The 23,234-nt window shown below is 36.5% G+C and overlaps 1 protein-coding gene across 2 annotated transcripts in view; it reads left to right on the top strand.

Moving 5' to 3' along the window:
- Positions 1-23,234, top strand: part of AKAP6 (A-kinase anchoring protein 6) — a 287,417-nt gene that overhangs the window by 79,125 nt on the left and 185,058 nt on the right. For both annotated transcript variants that reach the window (XM_037395841.1, XM_037395842.1), the window contains exons 3-4: positions 12,538-12,789; positions 18,147-19,913. In XM_037395841.1, the coding sequence (XP_037251738.1) occupies positions 12,538-12,789; positions 18,147-19,913 (2,019 nt within the window). The remainder of the gene's footprint in view (positions 1-12,537; positions 12,790-18,146; positions 19,914-23,234) is intronic.

Raw genomic sequence — 23,234 nt, forward strand, 5'->3', positions numbered from 1 at the left:
GTTGGTACGGGTTTTAGGATGTCTTCTTGATGGAAGTGAATTTATAATAATGGCTAAAAGGAGTCAGAACGTTCTGACATATTTGTGTTAGGTTAATGTATTTTTGGAGGGTAGGTTATTGAATTATTGGCAGTTCTAGAATTTTATAAGAAAGGATGTAGAGAATATATATATATATATATTAGGTTTGACAGACTTGCTGTTATCAATGCTATTTCAAAATTCCTCAGCTGACCAAGTTTCCTATTGGCTCAGTGTGACTCGGTTTCTCACAAAATTCTTGATGAACTGCTGCAAAAGTCTGTGAAAATACCTTGCTATTCAAAAGTGTAATATAAATAAAAAGATTATTTAAAAATACCAGTACTTTTTAACTCAAACTTGCCAGTTATTATGCCAGGATTGGCTGCTATCCTACTGTGGCTTGTCCAGAAAGAGAAAACAGTTGCAGTTTTGGCTTTTTCTACAGTTTAATGGTTTTCCTGTTTTGGTGGAACATGACCTGCGTAGAAATATATTGTAGAGTTGAAATGTGTAGAAAATGTAAAAGCTACAGAATCCTCTAAGAATGTAGGCTTTTGGGCTGTATAGGGTGGGGGGACGTTTCTTGTTATCAGTTCCAGACTAAAATTCATGGCTTTGTGGTCAGGCTGCTGCAAGTGTTTTTCTTTCCAAGATTGTCATACAGTAATGTTGTCTTTAGCCTACAAGAGTCGTTCATTTTCCATGGGCATTTTATATTACCTGTGCAAGAGGTGGGGACTTAATGCAGAGTGAGTCAGGCTTTGGCAGGGAGGGATATTAGCTCAAGTGTGACACCATGAGAGTACAGTTACTGTATTTCCAGGGTCACATCCAACCCAGCAGCAACGTGGCCTGTCTATCACAGGGGAAAGCTTGTGAGAATAGCTAGGTCTTTGCAGACCCAGCTCAGTGGTTCCAAGAAGAATATGGAAATACGAACACTTGCAGTTTGATGTGCTTCTTACCTTTCCTTTTTCCCTTCAAAATGCTACAATCCAGGGATCCTGTGCTATTTCTTGTGAATCTTACTATCTGAGGAAGATAAAAGGTTTGACTTTGTGTAAATTCAGGATTCAATTTGAGGCTAAACTGATGATGACTGTTTTTGCAGGAAATAAAAATATTTACAAGAGAATAAAATACACAAATATGCATTTGCAGCTTGAAGCCACTTAGATTCATTAACTTCCACGCAGAAAATTTCAGCTATTGAATTTCAAAGGGCTACTTTACAAGCCCAGGCATGGCAACAACCTTTCTTTTTCTCATTGTGCCTGCACAGTGGCAAGTTACACTCATCACTGAAAGCTACAGTCTAGAAAAAGGTAATTTATAACTTATCTCCATATAGCTGGAAAATAAAATAGCATATAAAGAAATGCAAGGCTGTTCATACATAAAATCATTCTTTTCTCCATCAGCATAAGAAAAAAAATATCTAAACCAAAACCACAGGTCATGCTGCCTCGCTCTCTTAAAGATTGAATGACACCGACTATGAAGTGCTTTATAAATCAAGGATCTTATTTCAGTTAGCAATATGTAATAAGTATATTTGTCTATATATACATATGTGTATACAGAAATGAATAAATATTTAAATAAGCACTGCTCATTTCCTGCTTCTTTCAAGGCACTTCAGTCCTACTGTGTAGTGCATGAGTACTTTCTCAAGCAGCATCAACATTTTAACAGCCATTAAATCTGTTGGTACTTTACACAGGAAAGTTCTCTTGTAAAGCTAAAACTGGCACTATTAGGAAAATTATCCTGCCAGAGCACAAGCTGACTTCTTAGAACTGTTGCATTGGAATATGCTATATATGAGTATGCTATTGGAATATGCTCTACGGTCTTGTAACATGTTTCTAAATTACAACTACAGTTTCTTTGAATAGTTCTATCTATGATATTATGTATAATTTTAAAATTAAATATTTAGTTCTAAATATGGTATTAAACCACTAACGTTTGGCACTCTCAATCTTATAAGCAGCCAGAACAACCATTTATTATTAATGATGCTGAATTTCAGATTCCTTAGAGCCAATTTAATTTGAAAGAAATGCTTCATTGTGTCTATTGAGTATGGCAATGTTTACCAGTTTGTTAGAAGTATTTGTGATTAAAGTGCTGCAGATATGGTATAAAATCCGAGTTTTGATCATTTGCTGTTTATGCAGTATCCTCTTTACATCTGAATCAAAAAATCAAAGATATTATGAACATGATTTTGTGTGAAAAGAAGGTGCCATACACAAACTTCAAATATATATCTGTATTACCCAAGAGCCACCTGTGGGGTGACAGTGAGATTTGGAAATACTTAGTACAAACTACCAGATAATATATGTTAATTGTTTTTATATGTGAAGTCTCATGTTGTAAGCACTTTGATACTTGCCAAAAGCCAATTAAAGTAGTTTGAATGATTCGGTTAGCTTTGGATGTCATGCCAGTCCCATAATTCCAGGTTTCAAATTTAGTCTCTGTCATATTCCTTCTCAAAAAAGCCTGCAAAAACCTACTGTATTCTTCCTTCTGTGGATGTAAATTAGTTTTTTTGTTTAGTTTCGTCTTTGTTGTATTTGAGGCCAAAAGTCACAGGAACATTCTCTACATCCTATGTTGTACCTATCACAAACCAATTAGGAATGATTTCTAACATATTGTCTAATTAGGAATCATAATAAGGGGTTTGATTTACCTGCTGAAGAGCTTTTTCCAAAATCAAAAAATTCCATGTGCACTTGCAGAAGTGGCATTGTGCATTCTGTGCATTTTGGATGTCTTTAAGATTCACTTGTCTAACTGTTATTTTTTTTTCTAAAATTTACTCTTTTATTTCTTTATTCGCTTAAGACTTTAAGTTCGTAAAATAGATTTCTACCAGTCTTTCAAGTTTTTCTTCCTGGATATAGCCAACTTAGGTGTGGTTCTTTGTTTGTTGTTGTTTTTTTAACTAGCACTGATACATATTCTAACCCTGACTCTTAGAGGACAGTGAGTGATATCCAGTGTGGAACAGGCCTCCTGCTACTCTGGGTAGGTGGTAGCTGTTTCAGACTACTGGAAGTACCTCCACATGCTTAGAGTGCTTTGTTACTAACTCATTGGAGGATCTACAAGAGCTTTCCAGCTGACTTGAACATTTGTCATTCTGGAAAGAGGGCAGGAAGGTCACTAACAGCAAGCAGCATGCAAGATAGACTATAAGGCTTCTTATCTATATTTCTGAACCAAGCAAAAAAATGTCAGTGAACCCCATAAGGGTTCATGGATTAAATGTTAGCTTTTGGTCTTTTCTAACCTAAATGAGTCTATGATTCATTGAAGAACATAAAAGGGAACAAGAGTGCTAATAAAGCAAAGTCTGATAATAAAGTACAAGAGAGTTTGTGTCCTTTTCACTGTCCTCAACAGTGACTGATGGAAAATAACTTCAAAAACATGTCACAGAAGTTCTTGGAGGCTTAGCTGCACTGATATAAAACAGCCACTTATCTTGAAAACTTCCTATCATGCTATCAGTTTTCATTATAGAAAATTTGGCACAGATGGTAGTTCACTTCTGACCTGTTCCAGAAAAGAAAGGAGAGCACAGCTACCATATTGAGCATTTGACATGAGAGTAAAGAGTCTCACCAACCTTCATCAAATTCTGTTATAGCTACTAAGCTGTAGTCAAAGAGACTGAATGAGGTTAGCATTCTTTGGCTTGAGCAAGTCAAAACATTTTGATTAAAATTTTTCTCTTGTGATATGCATGTCTATGCAGAAGGACTGAATTTTTCTCCTGTATGAACTTGCAGTTCCTTTCATTTATTTTGACATCTTACATTTCAGTAATTCGTTGCTGCCTAAAATACTTCATGATATTTATGTGGGGTTACACTTTGTTATTTGAAACTTCATTATTTCAAGAATGAAAATTTCTTTTCTCCAAGAATTTTTTTTTGCTTCATCTAAACTCTTCAGGAGCAGCTGATCTCCACCAAACACCCTAATTAAGTCTACTGAGTTTAATAAGAACAAGACTCTTTCTGAAGAAGTCTATAAACTGAAAAATCTTTTAAGAGAAATGCACCTACTATCTTGTATAAACAATAAAAAAAGATCAGAAAACAGAGCTGAGACAAAGAGGATCCTACAGCCCTGTAGAAGTCTTAAATAATTCTTGAGTGGGATATACTCAAAGCTGAGATGTCAGAGTAATAGTTTAGCTGCATAAAGCTTTGAAAACTCATTGTTTTCAGAAGTCTAACCATTTCGCTGGAAAATTACTGAGCTATTTGTGCATTAGTATTGTATTCTACTAGTTATTTAATGTAGTAGATCAAATTATGAAAGTTTTATCAAATAATAGGAGTGGTCTTCTTCCTGCTTCTTCATGTAGCTGACATGATTGTTTATCACATTCAATTGATGTATGTCTTGCATGAAATGATAGTATGGGTTTCTTCATAGCCAGTTAGCTACTGTCTACACTGAGATTAAAAGTTGCCTAGTCCTGGCCAGCTGACCAAGAACTGGTTATTTTAGCTACAATGGAGTTCACAGTGTTCACTGTGGGTAAAACATCCTTCCATTTGCATCCTCATTTTTTATTTGCCTGTGGTAATTGGAACTTGTTAGAGATGCCTTTAAATTCCATTTAGTATATATGGCTTACAGAATCAAGAAAGTGGTGAGTAAAGAGAGCAAAAAATAAGAAGCAAACGTTGTTATCTAGAGGATGGTAAAATATATCCTACATACTTCCATTATTACAGAAAAAGGCTAGAGTTGTGTGAAGAGATCTGTAAGGTCTCTTATGATGTTTTAAGATCTCTTAAGGATGATTTTAAGGACTTTTTTAAAGGATGCTTTAATAAGTCTTCACTCTTCTGTTTCAGTAGATATGAATATATAGTAGATGATGAGTATGTCTAGTATATAAAGCTACTTCATCATTTTTTCTCATTTCTTTGTGATATTAAACAATCAGTGGAATATATATGCATATATTGTTATTATTGTCCAATGAACTGACATTTGAAAATTTTTTATTGTTTTTCAAAACTTGCCTCTACTACCAATTGCTTGACTAGGTTTTCACACAAGTTTGGGTTTTGGTATTTTTGCTTTTTTGTCAGCAGTAGCTAGAATCAAAACCTGCTATTGTATTGCACAGTTCAGTACCAGCTATCTTCTTGCATGAAAAACTGCTCTAGAGTACCTGTGCAACACTGTCTTCCAGGGTGTGGTACAAAACCAGATTTCAGTAAGCACAGATATGACTTTTGCTATCAAGTTGTAAATTTTTTTTGCACACTTTTTAAAAATTTAGAAGGTTAGACCTTTATAAAAATCAGTATGCTTTAACATGCTTAAAGTAAGATAGAAGTTGTAAGGTTACTCACTGAGGAAATGTTGTACAGTGATAATTTTAATGGGCAAAGTCTCTGAACGTTGTGGGCTTGGCTGGTTATGGGGTGTACAGGAGTATTCTCATTCAGCATGTTTCAAAGGGTAGGCACGTTACACAGTGTGGAACTAGTGGAGGTTCAGGAATATCAAAGCAACACTGAGCTGCAGATATCACATCACTCCCCACACCAAATCAGTTGCCATGTTCAGTTCATATATGTGGCTTCTTACACAAATGAAATTCATGCATCAGATTTACTGATGTCAGGAATATCCCAGAAATGGCTAGCCCAGATTTGTTTACATGATACTCAGCACATTTCGGAGGTGCTTATTTTACTGCCACAACTTCTTCCGTATTTCTCTAGTTCCATCCCAGGCCTTACGGTGGAATGTTTTTGTGCATCAGCTGTCTGAAGCTTCTTGGGTGAACTAAATACTTCCTAGCATTTAAGAATCTGGCCTGTGGTGAGTGCTGTGACCAGACAGTCATTTTACATTAAAATACTCATTAAACTTAATAGGGAAAATAAATGTTTGAAAGCAGGTTGTCGTCTTTGCAGCCACCCCCTCCTGCAGAAGAGGTACAGGCTGGCCTAGGTTTGTAAGGCACTGCAGCTGGTCCTGGAAGTGAGCTGGAATATCTTACAGCAGCAACTGCCCTGCTCCTGGACAAAAGAATCCTTTTGCTTCTTCCCAGTATGTTTGATCCTTTGGCCCCAGCAACGGCCCATATGGCAAAACAAATGCAAGTTCCTGGAATCCTGAGGCAGGAGCTTCACAACTAACATCAGGCATTAGCGCTTAGCCAGTGATATCATATCTTACTCACTTCCTTTCTTCTTGCTCGTTTTCCGTGCAGGTTGGTAGTCAACCAATATACTTGCACAAGAAACAGCTTAACAAAGCGTGCCACACAAACTACTAAGAAATTATTACAGAGCAGCACCATGCCTGCTACGATCTTAGACAAACCATTACTATTTTAGCAGCTTTATCAAAGAATTGGTGATTTGACATCTGTTTCACTTTCTTTTGAAGTACAGGGATATAAAAATGTAAATAACTGATTCCTGACATAACAGAATACAGTAAAGCATGCCTACTTAGAGTTCACCAGACTGGATATTTATTTTCAAAACTTTTGAGGGCATATTGTAATAGCAATGTTTGCACAATAAAAAGTGGATCATCTTTCCTTGCAAGCGTGTCAAGGCAGCTAGGCTTCTGTGACACCTGGAAATTTCCATTGAAGAAGAAATCTGTTTTAAAACAGGGCTTTCTTAAGGAAAAAAAAAAAAAAAAAAAAGGAAAACAAATTTTCTTCAGGGAAAACACTTCTGTCAAGTTAACAACTTTCTCATATTCCAAAAAAAAAATCTAAGATTTTTAGCAAGAGGTAAAATGAAGATTACTTACTGGAATTTTGCAATGATGGAAATGTTGCTCACTTATAATGCAAGTAAATTTATCAAAATAAAAGCCAAGCTGGGAAAGAGAATAATGTGTATTATCATGAAGGAAGAGCAAAGACGCTTACTTTGAGGACCAGTGTGTTTCCAAGCTGTCAGTGTCAGCAGAAGGCAGGGTCAGTGATCTCAGAGCTGTAGCTATTTTCCTGCTGCACTTGCATTCTTCACCAGGTAAAATGTACTTATTTCCTCTAGCCACTGAATGCCAGAGCAATACCAGCTACAGCACTTTGTCAGAAAGTGAGCTCAAGTGCTAAACTTGTCACTCCCAGTGAGTCTAGAGTTTTCCACGACAGCTGATTTTGCTTAGTCAAACTGTATTTTCCATGTATCTTTCACTTACTTGTTTACTTAAAAACAGCAGTTAAAAAAAAGAAAGTGAGTAGCATTTGCTCTTAAGCTTTCACCAACAATCCAAAACAGAAGAGAATAATTTTATCCTTTTTACAACACTGTTTGGATGCAGGTAAAGATGAAAAAATTTTCTCTTTAAGAAGTCAGAGTGCATTTTAAAGGAAAATTTCCTTTCTGAAAACTTCAAATCTTTATTTGTTCAGTAATAAAAAAGCCTCTCTTGTGTGGTCTTTCTCTATAAGCATTAAAAGAACAGTGCAGAGAGTGAGTTTAATTCATAATTTTCAAGTTCATTTTTTAAAAAATGAATCTAAAAATTATTTGGCAGATATTGTATTTTTTTTCTGAAGAGAAGAATTGGTACATTCTGTTTGGAATCCTTGCCTTCTGAGGAATTAAAATGTACTTAAAAGGAAAAACCAAATAGACAGACATTTTCTTAAATCATGGTGGGTTTTTTTGCATGTACAGTAGTTGTAAGACTCAATGGCAATCAAGTTTTCCTACTGAGGTTTTACCGTGAGATCAAAGAACAGAAATCTGCAGTACAGCTTCTCTGTCACTGATACTAACTCTAAAGCAACATACTGCAACCTTTCATCTTGCAGTAGTTTCATGTGCATCTTAACAGAATTTCTTGAAGAGCAGAGCAAAAATATTTTTTAAAGTCAACATCAAAGCTTAATTTTCATGGACTCTTGCGCGTTTGTTTATGCACTTTGTCTACTGCAGTGTTTGCAGTTCAGGCTATTTTGGTTGATGTGGAGGGCTACAAGCTGGCTGATGGATTCAGCAGCTGCACATTACAGGATCAGCTGTCTGGAAGACTGAGTGAAGTGGGCAGTTGGCAGCCAAATGGGTACAACCCCTGTAGCCTAAGAAATTCCACAGTTGGTACTCCAGGATAGCTTATGAGAAAATCTTTACCTTAACACCACTGTGAAACTGTGTAAAAATAAAAATGCCTAGTGGATATGTGAGATTAATGATTTCAAAAAGTTGTTTTGGAAATGCTGTTTTCTAAACTATCAGGCTAGAATAGCTTTTGATATGAAACTATATACAATAAAACGGGGAAGGATTTCCATGCTTGTATTCGTATGCTGTATATTATTGCTATTGACCAGGAACTACGCATATTTAGAAATAGATGCCGATAGATAAATGCTGTTTTCTTATTACTTAGGAGTACATGGTTTATTTTATCTACCTGCCACTTCTGGTAAAAGCAACTGGCACTCATGCCAGCACTGAGGTACAGTCATAAATACAAAGTGTAAAACGGGCACATGACAGCTGGTTTTGTTCTAGCTAATGCTAAATCACCTACAAAGAGCTAGGAAGAATGAGGACAATGAGGCTATGTTGTACCAGGTCTTGACATTGAGCCTCAGTAAAATTGGGAACTTACATAACATGACATTTTTGTGCTGCATTTGAACTGCATTAATTATTACAGAAAACTATTAAATTCGTAGCTGTGCTAAATATAATTACTTCATTTTGCTGAATTATATGTGAATCTAGACATCAGGTACAGCAGGAAGAAAGTGTTGTACTGGATAATGCCAACTGGACTTGACATTATATCGTTTCCTCTCAATATGCTGTTTTGTGCCAGTCAAGCGTAAAGAGAAAATGCCAGTAAGTAGGCTGCAGCTTTATTAATGCTCTTCTGCTGAAGACTAATCAGCATTAACTTATATTTCAAAAGTGATCATTTCTTTGTAATCATGTTCTCTTGATAAACATCTGGTATTAGCCTTTACACAGCTATTCTTTGTGCGACCTTCACCTTTGCATCATCATATGACAGTTAAAAAACAAGGAAAGGGGATATGAATAGGGGCATAAATTCTTTTTCCAAACTTTACGTAAGATGGACTTCCTGCAAACCCAGGCCTAATCTATTTTAGTCAGGAACCTGGCCTGTGGTAAAATGAAATCCAGTACCTTTGACAGTGGCTACTGACTCAGCTGAAATGGAAGTTACCTATCAAAACAATGTTATGTGATGCAGGAATGTCAACTTATGGCTCCTAAGAATTTTTTCAAGAAATACCCAATAGACCCATATATGACCTTGTGCCATGCGTGCAGGGTCTGACGTTATTGGGACTGCTAGTCAGCTACTAGCTACCACACAAACGGTTAGTGCACGTTCAGCAAGATTGTTGCATTGACACTACTGCTCTTTTTATATATATATATATGTGTGTGTGTGTGTGTGTGTGGTATCAAACCGGGCATACTGAACCTGTGCATGCATTGTAGACATTTGTCCAGGACTTCCAGGTGTTGAATAGCTGCAGCAATTAATAAGGGAGTTAAATCGCTTAAAATCTATGCCTGGCCCTATTGCAAATTAAATCAGACTTCCTGAATGGTTCAATCAGATTTTCATCTAATAGGAAGAGAAGAAAAAAAATATAATCAAACCATCAGCCCTAAAGATCACATCATGTCAACATATCAGCAAAGGAAAGAATACTTTCTATTCTCCCATGAAAGCAAATACAAGGCTACAGTGACAGCTCAATGCTACACTAATTCCAGGCCAGAAGGGAGAGAGAGATGATGATCATCATAAAATGGAGCTCAGAGTTTATGTATTATGAAAAGGTATGTAGGGACTTGATTTCCTCATTCAGCCACTGAGAAAATAGCTTCCTGTCTTGTGGCCACCCACTTTTTCTAAAACCTACATCCTTTAAGAGCTGGTACTTTGTCTCTGACTAGGATGGTAGTCTTATATGTCAAGATCAGAGTACATGACCTTCGCTTGTATATGGATGAGGTCAGCCTTAGGTTCTCTCTGTGTTACTGAAACTGCCAAAAGCCATTCATTATCTTGTTAGTGCATAAAGCATTTGGCTGCTGCCGTGCTCACAGTAGTCTGTAAGTACTTCTGCCTTTGCTTTTTGAGGAAAACAAGCAACTTATAACAGTCCATGTAAAAATTAACAGCACATGTCTTTGAATATGTGTTTCTTTCAAGCCCCTAGTGGTGCTGGAATTTGCATTTTGGTACAAAATTTTCTGTGTTGGTGTGGAAAGCTTGTCTGCTTCAGAAATTTGAGATGGCTTGGTAGCTAGTGTAATGGTAGAGCAAGACAAAACTTGTTTGAAGTGTAGGTCTGAACTCTTGCTTTAGAGTGTTATCTAGATCCATTAGCCAGTATTTTCAGTACATTACTTAACAATTATGAGGAGACACTTACTCATTCTTAATAGTTTCTTCTTATGGCTTCACATTTTCAACCTCTCTGAAAATTCTTATGGCAGTTGAATTCACCGTGTGTGTGTGGAGCTGGAAAATATTGAAAACTGGTTTTGCAGGTTGGTACAAACTTAAGCTCGTTCACATAAGTAGTCTAACTGAAGGTACATTAAGTATTTTTCTATACATTGAGTCTAATTTACAAAGTTACAGTTACTGGGCAGCAACCTGTTTTTTAATCCCTGAAATTAAAATTAAACTGCTTTATGGCCAAGACAAAAGATGTGAATGACGTTGGAGAAGCGAATGCAAATTCAAACAAGCTAATTCACTAAGAATATTCTTTAAAACATTTGAAACCACAGGAATACAGCTGTGCTTTTCAGTCAAGATTCAGTTGTAGTTGGATAAATGGATAACGGTAATCTTTCCAAAGCTTGGAAAAGATTTTTCTGAGAGTTTTAGCCTTGTCTGTGTGTCTGTAGAATTAGATTAATACACTAATCTGGTAGCTAGTGTCGATTTGCTCACCTGCAAGTGTTGTGGATGTTTGAAGCCCTGAGCACTTGCAGCCCTATGTGTTTCCAGGTGAGGCTGTGTGTTTTGTACTTGCAAATATAGGTGCTGGTTGTCACAATAAGGGAACTGAGGATAGAGGGGAAGAGATACTGCCTCTCTCTTAAGGCAACCTCAAAACTCTGCTCTTTGAAACTCCAACATTGTGTGTTCATCTCTGGCATTCCTGAGAGCTACCCCTGCAGTGGACTTGATTAATCTGTTAGTGATTTATTAGAATGAATAACTACTGATAGTACTTAACCATAAGAGTTTCTCATGGGCTAATATTATCTGTTATCTGTTGTACTAAAATTATTTAAAATTATCTAGGGATTTGATTTTGATTAATTTGTTACATTCATACACTTACATATTGAATAATTTGGCTTTACTTTCAGATTGAAGATGCCATATCTGAACTAATAAAAAATACTGTACTGTATTTTTAATTTAGAAAAAATCAGCTTTAGTGATTTTCTTGTTATTCTACTGCTGTACAAACCCACAGGAGTATCATCAGAGGCATAAGGTTTCATTATAATTGCCTGATAGAATTGTTTTGATACCAGTTTTCAAATGAATAAAAATTATATTGTTTAGTCTTTTTTTTTAATTGGTGTTATGCATATACAAACTTTTACCTCAAAAGGACACTTCTGAAGGTTTGAATTGAAAAAACTTCTTTATGTTTTTTTGAAAGAAATAAGTTTGGGATTTAAAATATGCTATTAAGGCATATTAAATATGTGCAGAAATCTGGAACATTAATTGCTAAATTTGGAGGATACCATCCCATCGAAACCTTAATTTTATAACCTTGTAACTTGAATTTTCTCCTTTCTAGACACAACTGTTCACAGCTTCTCTGCTTTACCTCTTTCTCCTTCTCCACCCATCTTATTCTGTTAAATTTTGAGTCCAGAACAAGACTATGCAAAAGTTAGCCCCCTCTCATCAGAGCAGTTAGCAATGGATCTCAGACACAGCTTATCCACATTGAGTCTATCCCAGACTTTTGCCCTACTTTGCTATAGAGGCTAGATTAAAAGGTAAATTCTGTTCAAAATATTTTTTTGTTGATGATGGCACAGTTCTAATTCTTTGCATTTTAATGGGGTGGGGTGGTGGTGAAGCAGAGAGGGAGACTGCTTTTGGCAATCTTACCATGTTCATTCCTATTGCCGTCTTCTAGGATGTCACTTTACAGTGTTAGTTTTCTGCTTCTGATTCATGTGATCTTGTTGTGCCAGGCTTCCTTATGATACGATGTGTCTGCACTTACTGAGCAGTCCTGCCAAACAGGACAGCTGCTGGTTCAGTTGCTGTAGCATTGCCATAAATAAAAAAAGAAATTAAAAAAAAAAGAACCTTGGATGTATTAATTACTTTCCTCTCTGAAATAATCTGTTCTGCATTTAATAAAAAGTACTTGAAAAGTAGAGCTGATCCATGAAAGGACCATGCCTGTAGCTAAATATCTGCTTTATTTTTCCATTACAGGATATTTGTGAAGATATATCTGATCATGTTGAACAAATTCATGCTCTACTAGAGACTGAGTTTTCCCTGAAGCTTCTCTCTTACTCTGTCAATGTGATAGTCGATATCCATACAGTACAACTACTCTGGCACCAGCTACGTGTTTCTGTTCTGGTTCTGAGAGAGCGTATTCTCCAGGGACTACAAGACGCCAATGGAAACTACACCAGGCAGACTGATATTCTACAAGCATTTTCTGAAGAGACTAAGGAGGTACAGTAACTAAATTCAATTTTGAGAATTTCATCTATATTTGAAACAGCTCATCCCTGTTGCACATTTAAAATTGCTAGGATGACAATTTAAAGGATGGCTTACTTGTCTTCTAGATATTTTGCTGATTTGGTGTTTTAAATGTCTTCACTGATATCTGTTCTCACTTCATTAATTAAAGCACATTAAGGTAAAATTTTAGAAGTGTCATGCTAATGGATAGCAATGTTTTCTTATGATTGAAATATTTTTCACAAAGGATTGGAAACACTTGCAGGGGTGCATCTGGTCCAAAGTCCTTGGTCTGGTCACTCGTGAATTTAAGGTTCATATAAAATTCAAAACTCAATTTTTATCTGCAGTGAATTCTTTAATGAAAAATGTAGATATTTCCCTTCTTGCTTACACAATGTTTTCCAAAACTTTCCAGACTAGGTCAACATTCCTCTATAACAGAGAGGCTGAACTTTATGGGAATTCTGCAATATGCCTCTAAACAGTTACACACTCTGTCTGAAAAACAATGATGCATGAATCATACATCTTTTATTCTAACGGGGTGTCAAAGTTGCACACATGTAAATGGTTTGTAAATCTGGATTCATTTAACTAAAATGCCTTTTCCTTTGAATTAATCATTACTAAATTAGCTTAGTTAGAAGGACACTACTGGCCTAATTTTGAAAACTGAAAGAAGAGGTAAATTTTTAATAGTTAGGGTAGTTAATGGTTAATAGAAGATAACTTAGTGTGTAGAGGATTCTTTATTTGTGGAAAGTCATAAGATTAGGATAAAATGCTTTTTTAGGATTAGATACATTTACATAAAGAGACCTCTAGATCGATGTAGTGAGATTCTGCGACTTGTGTTACAGAGGAAGTCAGAAGTTCCCTAACGATGTCCTGAATTTCAGATCACTCAACTTTAAACAGAATGTGCATGTTTCTCTGCTCCCTGTTGGGTTTTATAGTTGACTTTGGCACAACAGAGTGGGTGGTTCTGAAATCAATGCTTAGATATGCCCAGGCCCACCTTCCACACCCCCTCTTCCTGATGTGTACATACCTGGTGCTTCAGGTTCAGTTTCTGCTTTGCTCTTCCTGGTAGACCCCCTCAGGCAAGTCTGAAGGAAATCCACACTTGTCTGAATATCCAGAGTGGTGAATTAGGGTGAAGTCATCATTTCATGACATGAGCGTGATGATTTCAAGACATAAGGAAGGGGCAGATTCAGATACTAAGAAACAGGAAATGTCCCATCTGGATCTGATTACAACAGCTATAAAAAACATCCCTAAGTACAGGAGAGGACTGACTGGGGAAGGATAGACTATTTTTCAGTGGGGAAAAAAACATGTTGCCAGACAGGTTTCTATGGTAATTAAAAAGACAAAATATCCTGACACGATAGTTTTTCTCCACTCCAACAAAAACATAAATAATATTTTGTAAAATTAATGGCTAGCAATAGCAGGCACACAATATTAATATTATGTTTCTGGTCTAATGCTTGAATAGGTTCCCAGAAATTGCTCTGCAGCTTTTAACGTTCAGGTATTTATTCAAGCCTTTCGGCAGGTATAATGGTCATGGCTTTATTTGATGAAAACAAATTAATACATAAAATGTAATGTAGAGGCAATTGTATCTACTCTCATCTGCCTCTGTTTTTTGGTGCGTTTCCCCCATATCCTTTCCCAGACAGGACTACACTGTAGGGCTAGTAAGTGCCTCATGATACAGGTATTATCTATTAAGGATTTTCATGCATGTGTGAATAGTGAGACTCTGAGCAAACCTAGAAACATTTGCCCATACAGATAACCCTTCCTTGGAGAATTATTACCCTAATTTTCAGTATTCCTTGAGGATTATGAACTAGGAACGACAACTTATTTTTTTCTCCTAAGGTTGAGAAGTCATCTGGTTTGAAATCAATAGAAGGAAACTTTCACACACAACAAAGACTTCTATTTTGGAATTCACTATCATAAGACACTTAGAAGTAGAAAGAAGTTAAAAGAATAAATGTGAAAACTAAGCAAAGATAGGACAAATTATAACTCTAGATGAGGAAGTCCCTATGCTGCTCATTGGTAGAAGGTGGGAGTGCTGGTAGAAATGTTGTATGTGGAAGGGCCACATACGTATACCCATGGCTTATAGCTCAGCTAGCAGAAAATGTTTAGAACTGATGCAGAGACAGTACTCAGCTAGACAGAAATTTGATCTGAAGCTGTACTGCAAATGTTATGCTTTCCTGTAGTCCATGAACCTATCATTTCACAAAATGTTTGGCTCACTCCTCAAGTCAGCTGTGTTCTGTGTAATGCTGAAGAGCATCTTTGACTGCCAAAGTTAACTGAGGAGCTCCACGGGAGAAGTGACCTGCCAAGGTCTCTTTCGTATTCAGTAGACAGTCTCATCTAGTTAATATTTGCTACACAGTTTATAGACTGCAGTCAATCACAGCTCAACAGTCCCGCCAGGGCTATATTTACAATGTAGCTGTAACGCACATAGATGTGCACAAGCTAGCCTCAACATAACAAACGGGGATGTAGCCACTAATGTACCTGCCAAAACATGGAAGTGTACAGCACAAGCTGTCCTGGCTTGGTTAGGAATCCAGCTCATTAACTGGGCAGGCAGTAACTGTGCTTTTGGCTGTCTCAGCAGTGCCATACTGCATAAGATGTCAGCAAGAAAAGGCACAAAAAGTTTTATGGGTTGGAGGATATAGCGGAACCAGTGAGGCAAGCAGCCTGCCATTATGGAGACGCCAAATTAAGAAAACACTTTTTTAAATAAAAAACTTCAGAGAGTTAAGGTTCTGGAGGACCATTTCTCCTTCAGGAATTACCCAGAGATAGGTAAGAAGGGAAGAAAAATGAGTTCTGTGTGGCCCGAGTTCTGTCCAGCTGAACCTAGCCTGTGAGTTTCATTTCACATTTGATAAAGCCAGGAAGTAGAGAAAGGATCAGTACAAGGCTATGCTAAAATGCAGTGAATCCTTATGTTCTCAAACAGTTGGTAAAGTCACAAAAGGAATATCTTAAAAATTAAATCAGCTCATTTGAAAGAGTTAAAAAAAAAAAAAGAAAAAGAAACCAAAACCAGCAGAATTGTCCTGGTTTAAATAAAAATACAAGAAAGTATTGGAAACAGCCTACACAGCTTTACAGGAAGCATTACTATGTGAAAAGGAACATATTTTTTGAACTAAGGTATTCCTATTGGTAGCCATGCAAATAACTAAATACAATGCTTTTCTGAAAAAAAAACCAAACCAAAAACATGGTAATACTGGCATTAAATAATGCTCCTCTGAAGCACACATTTAAGAGACTGCTTGGAAAATGATGAAGCAAGATGGTTTAATGCATGTGATTGTAAATTTTATTAATGTTAATAAACACATTTTTAAGAGATGGAGGAATGGAGCTCATTACTCGGGAGAAATGAAAGCCCTTAGGGCCTTGGAAAAGATTTTGATTTATATATGGTTTTACAGTTTCTAATCTTTTCCTGAGATTAGAGGGAAAATGCAGCTGTAATACTGATCATTGTTTGGTCATTATTTTCCTTATTAAATGCAGCTTCAATATATAAATTTGACAGATTTATAGAAACTTCCTCTTTTAATTCTGGACTATCGACAATGTACAATTTGTGGCATAGGTTCTACATCTGGGTAAATGGTGATAAATAAAATATATTTCCAGTGCCCAAGATTATGGTTAATAAATAACTTTCTAATAAATCTTTTCTATAAATAAATAATATTTTTATCTGGAGGATTTTTTGCATTTTTATTTTGAATAATATAAGTGGGGTGGACAGAGTACAGGACTCAAACATTACATGCTTATAGAAGATGGCAAGCAATAGCCTTCTTTATTGACGCTATTCTTGTTCAGACCAAAATCCAAATGGTTTATTGCGAGATGAAGAGATTATGGGGTTATTGAATCTTCTTCAGCCGTGATGCTCAAGGTCCTTAAACTATGGATTTAGGCAGTGTAGTGAGACAAGCTTATTCCAGAGAATAATTCAGACAAGCACCTATTGTGGATACTCAAGAGTTTGCTTTAAAGAACTCTATTATGAAAACCATACCTCGGAAAACCAGTACACTGATTAAGGCACCTAAAGTTAGAACCCTAAACCATGAGTTTCTGCCCTGTATGTTTTTAAAGTAGTTTCTGTAAGCACTTGGGCTAATGTTGGCTTTTTTATTTTAAATTCTGCTTTTCAGTTTCTTTTGTTCAGTTGATATGCTCTGCCAATTACTCTTGTTCTAGATAGTTTCATGGAGTTACTTAAAATGTATACCAGTGTAAATAAGAACAGAAATTGTTTCAGCATTATTTGATCCTGCATTCAGGTTTCAAGTCATGTGCTAGGATCTGGGAATAGTTGAAACCTGCCTAGGTGTTCATCTACTAAAAATATGCTTATAAACTCTTGACTGAACATAATTTTTTCTGTGATTGTTATAATATCAGGCTGCTTTTGGATCTTAATGTAGTCAGATTTTTTTTAGTATCCTTCAAATAAGTCACCGATTTATAGACATTAATGTGACTTCAATCTTAAAATCTTATTTGCCACCTGAGATGTGTCCTCTGGCTATATCTGCATTTCTGAGATTGAAGGATGTCCATTGAGATGATGCTGTCAAGGGATCACAGCAGGCCAGAGGTTTAGGAAAACTGGCTATAGTTTCTTTTCCTTGAGTTGTTCTCTATTTGTGCTCCAAATATCCAGCAGATAAATCCATCCTCAGTTCATAATGCTACAGAAAAGTGACATGTAGTTAACAACATTTATCTCACAAATACAGGAAGAAATGTCTGTCATTGTAAGGTGGTGTTTGGAAAAAACATTCTGGCAATCAACTGAAAGACAGTAGAGAATGATAGATTTCTCAGAACACAAGATTAACAAGTTGACTGATACAGTCAGCGGTCCCCAGGATCCCCTCCTTCCTTTTTGAGGTTGTTAGCACAGGAAATATGAGTCTGCTGTATGGAATTTCTGAGTCCCCCCTACAGAGTATGTAGAACTGAGAACAGAATTTAAGCAGGAGAATACCAATAGAAAAGTGAGTTGATATTTTTAGGTAACTTGACACACCTGACTGAATCTAAGCATTTTTCAGTTTGGTGCCATTTTTTATTCCCAAACACTTTGGAATGGTTTGCTTATCTACAGGGTACTGCCAGAAGAGGCAGGTCAGTGATAAATGCTTTTCTAGGTGTTAGGAAAACATAAAAGCTGACAGTTTGGTACTTTGTGTGCTGTATATGCAAATTAATTTTCTAAAAAAGTACCATTTCTTTGTCTATTTCAGGACCGTCTTGACTCTTTAACTGAAGTTGATGATTCTGGACAGTTAACCATCAAATGTTCTCAAAATTACTTGTCACTGGATTGTGGTATTACTGCATTTGAACTATCTGACTACAGTCCTAGTGAGGATTTGCTTGGTGCTCTGGATGATATGACCTCTGGCCAAGGGAAAGCAAAATCATTTGAATCCTGGAACTACAGTGAGATGGATAAGGACTTTCCAGGACTTATTAGAAGTGTGGGTTTACTTGCAGTAGCAACTGATTCCATCGCTTCCCAGTGTAATGAAGCATTACATGAGAAAGAAACCCATGTACCTTTTCCAGTGGAAGATGGAGAAGAAAGCAAAGACAGGAAAGCACTGCATGAGCACTCGCTAGTATCTCCTTCTGTGAACTCCTCTCTTCCTAAAGGACCATCTGAAGATGGTGTTTTACCTACTGACAGCAAACCAGCTTCCACAGTAAAGAAAGCAGAATCCAATCTTCCACAGCACACCAGGGAAAAAATCAACCATTCTCAATGTGAAAACTCAACTCCTAAGAGGTCCATCAGAGACTGCTTTAACTATAATGAAGACTCCCCTACACAGCCTACATTGCCAAAAAGAGGTCTATTTTTGAAAGATGATGTGCTTAAAGATTATATGGAAGCCAATGATTTTAAAAGGCAAATCTCTCAGATAGTTAAAAATGAAATGAGTAGAAGTACACCCTCATTGTTAGATCCACCAGACAGGTCCAAGCTTTGCCTAGCTTTACAGTCACCCTACACTAACAGTCCATCTGCAGTTAGTCAGTCATATGATTGCTTAAATACAATAGGTGACAGAAATCTTGAGTACACAATAAATAATCACTTTAAGGGCAGTCCCATAAGTCTAGGAAAGTCTGCTTTCTATAACAGTAAAGAAAAATCAAAACACAAGAAGCCTCATGATGCTCCAGAGAAAGTGAAAGCTGGCAGAGCACCTGGAGGTCCATCAATACAAGTCAAAAAAAGAGGACGTTCTTCTCTACAGAATGGAATTTCTTCTCATAACTCTCAGTCTCTGGAGGAGACGGAAACAGATTCTCCTGCATCATTAGATTCTTGTAACCAGGGAGACCCAAATGGGCAATCACAAGGTAAAAATGAGTCTTTCAGTTCACCAACACGTAGCCAGAAGAGTGCTTCCTCAGCTGGTTCTGAGCTTAACAACTCATCACCTCTTCCACTGAGAAGAAAGAATAATAAAAGCTTCTCAACCCCAAGCTACACTCAAAAAACCAGTAAAGATGGTGAGGTCTGGTATGGATCTGATGAATATTTAGCACTTCCTTCACATCTCAAACAGACTGAAGTATTAGCTTTAAAACTAGAAAATCTGACAAAGTTGCTGCCCCAAAAGCCCAGAAGAGAAACAATTCAAAACATTGATGACTGGGAGCTGTCAGAAATGAACTCTGATTCAGAAATGTATCCAACATACCAGACCAAAAAGCACAAAAAGATGGGTAGAATTTCACCAAGCTCTTCCAGTGATATAGTATCCTCTTTAGGTGACAGTATTGAATCTGGGCCTCTCAGTGATATTCTCTCTGATGAAGAACTTTGTATGCCTGTATCTTGCGTTAAAAAATACATTGAAAAAAAGTCAGAAAGGACTGCTGTCACTCAGTCCACTGAGAATGAGACTTCTGCCTCAAATAAATCAGCTTTAATTCATCAACTGATGCAAGATATACAACATCAAGAGAATTATGAAACCGTATGGGAGAAAATTGAGGTAAAGCAGTAATCCTGTGCTGTTCTGTTCTGTTCTTGATAAGACTGTATATGGAGATGGAGGTGTGGACAGGGGTGGAGTTGCTTTCTTGTTTTCTTTTAATGTTGAGAATGGTCTTGTCTAGTGACTGTTAGAAGTAGAAAACAGCAGCAACTGTAATTCCAATAGACTGCAGGTAACTTTAACTAACTATACAGAATTTGCCTACATTATTTTACTTACACCAATGCCTTTACCCTTGGCAAAACATTATTTTAATCAATACAGTTTCTTTTTGCCAAGATCAGGTACATAAGTTATTTTTAAGATGACGTGAAAAATAAACATTGGAAAATCAGGGATCTTTGTTGTATTTGAATGAAGTTATACCTAATATCATCTGCCTACTATCTTAAAAAAAAATAAAAAAATTCTTTAGTCCAAGAATAGAATAATAATTTTCTTGATTCCTGTCATATCATGTATAATAATCACATTTCTTTTTAATCAGGTCTTTTCCCTGACAGCGAGTATATTCCCTCCAGTGTTGGTGGAACTAAGCACAGCAACTGTTGGGGTTTTTTTTGGTTTTGTTGTGTTTTTGTTTTTTCTTAAATAATCCTTTCTGAATAAGAGAAATTTAATAGGATTTCATTCTTGGCTTCTGACATCACTTCTTCAGAAATACCTCTTTATAAAAAATGGAAACTTTTGCAGTAGTTAACACTATGAAAGATCTTTCCGAGTAAAAAGATAAACTTTGGAAAGGGAGGTGAATTTGAATGAATAATCAAATAAGGACCTAGACATCTCAATAATATAATTATTAGCTTACATTCATAGTAAATTTTTGTTTCAGTTTTCTGATGGGTTTGTCTTCCTTACCATTGCAGAGCAGAACTCTCCTATGCAGAACATTTCATGTCCATCCGCGATATAGTTTAGTAAAATGGCTGTCAGAAAAGAAAGCTTCATCTCTATTAGATTTCAAAATCCTTTGAAGCTCATGATATATATATTAAAGGGTGATCTTGGCATCTAAATGCTAAATCTGGTCTCTGTATTATCTTCTGTTTTATCAAGCTCTGTAAGAGCTAAGAAAAAAGGTTTTATAGCTATTACTTCAGTAAATGCTTCTTACGATGCATGATTTCTATAACTTTTGAAGGCATTCCAAGTACTATAACTAGTAGAAAAGTAGTTGAGCTAGAAATGTTGGATGATAAAGTCAGAGTAGAAAACACAGAAAGAGAAAATTCTTAAACAAAAGAGGGAGCAGCAGCTGTCAGCCTTGAAACTGTCAGCTCTAAAGGGCAGCGTTTAATGATTCAAGTTGTTCCCTCCATCCTGATGGCTGGGGTTCATCTTCTGGGCTCTGATGAAAGAACCATCTTCATAAGTGCAAGCTATTTCTGTGCTTAAGTTTGTGTAGTGTTGAAAATTAGTCCAGATGAGTCTGACGGATACAGACCCCTTCATTCTGTGCAAGCAACAAATCCCATCAAAGCTGCTTGTGAATATGTAACATGGTGTCTTTCAAATGATACTACAAGAGCCTGTTTAAGGAATGGATTTAGTTGAGTGTCTAGGGACCAGCTCCCTCCACTAGATGCTGACTAGCATCCTTTTGGCCAGAAGCAGATGGCAGAGAAATTTTGCATCACCCTCTCAAATCATCATGTTTATTTTTCTCAAACTTTTGGAAAAGTTAATTCTTCTTTTTGGGGTCATCTGTCTTTGTGTGATTCCCTGCAGCTACAGTTCAGTCTTGCCAGGATGGAGGAATAAGAACCAGCTCTAACAGCTGGCTGCAGCTGTAAACACCCACTTCTCCATACCCATCTTCTCCTTACCTTCTCTGGGGAGTGAACTGAGCTTGTGACAGCAATTAAAGGTAGTTAGCTGCTCTCTGGCCAGAGTAAACCCTTCTAGCTAGTGATTACAGCTGCTGCTCTTGTCCTTGAGGAACTTTGCTACTGCTGATGCTTTTTCCACAATTTCTCAGTGTTCCTGGTTGTGGTGAATGTTTGGGGAGTGTTGATCACAGAGTTTGAAAATAATCTTATGAAGTGAGTTGTGGGAAGGGGCTCAAATTAGAAGGGCTTTAAACAAAAAGAAGACCAGATGCAAAGAGCACTGCTAGGAAGAGATAGCTCAGTGATCCATGCCCTTAAAAATCAAACACAAGAATGTTTCATATTTATTTCATGAAGAAAGATGTATGCTAGCTACACTCAATGGCTTGAAAATGTACTTCCTGAATAGTGAATAAAAATAATCAAGATAAAAGTTTTGAATAAAAATTTTGGCAAAGCAATTATAATATTTTAAAGAACTAGAAGGTTTTTCCAAGCTGCTTATTTACCTGAGTTTTCCCATTGTTGCTAGTAATTATATCTTCTGCTTGTAAGACTAATAACCAATTTTTCAATACAAGAGCTCTTACTGAGGTAAATTCTTCCTCAGTAACATTATGGTGTCTTGCTGAGGTGCTTTAATTTGACATAAGTAACAGAAAAAAAGAAAATTCCTCCCTTATGTGATGTTATGAAGTATTGTAAACAAAATCTAACATAAAATACCATACCTGTGTCACATATTGAGTCCTTTCAATTGCTAGATCTCCTGTTTCATAATTCCCTAAGCAGCATATCAGAAGTGTGCCATTGCTTTTTAAATTAGTCATCTGGCATTTACATTAATTCCATTATTTAATAAGAAGTCTCCAACTCAAAAAGGAGTTTCCTAATTGCATGAATACATGTCTTAGCAATAATTCAGTAGTACTATTGTTAGTGGTACTTTTGTGCTAAAGAAGTCAGATCTGAATTGAGAGCTTAATTAAGGACAGAAGAAGCATGCTCATGCCCATTAGTAATCCAGTTACACTGCTGCAAATGTCTAGCCTAATATTTTTTTTTTATAATTTTATTTATTGAGATTGTAAAAGAGAACTAAAATAACACAACCTTTCTTTTTCAGATAACAACAGCTTAGAAACAACAAAAAGCATTTATTGGAAGCCTTATTCATTTCTCAGTTATATGGTGGATAGTCATGTGTAGAAACTGATAAAATGTGGGGTTTCATACTTGCAAATTATGCAGATGCCCTTGCATGTGTATTATCATGCTGTTAATCTGTCCACCTACAAACAGAATTCTGCTTGACTTGCCCATTTGCTGTTACATAGGATCACTTTCTTGCTTTGCAATAAGTACTGCATATTCTCACCATATTTTGCCTTTTACTGCAGCTAATTCTTTGGCAAGTGCTTATGCCTTTAGTACTGGGTATTTCCATTCTGGGGTACATAACAATTTCTGTGGCAGCACCTTGTAT

This window comes from Falco rusticolus, chromosome 7 (assembly GCF_015220075.1).
Source record: "Falco rusticolus isolate bFalRus1 chromosome 7, bFalRus1.pri, whole genome shotgun sequence".
Lineage (NCBI taxonomy): Eukaryota > Metazoa > Chordata > Aves > Falconiformes > Falconidae > Falco > Falco rusticolus.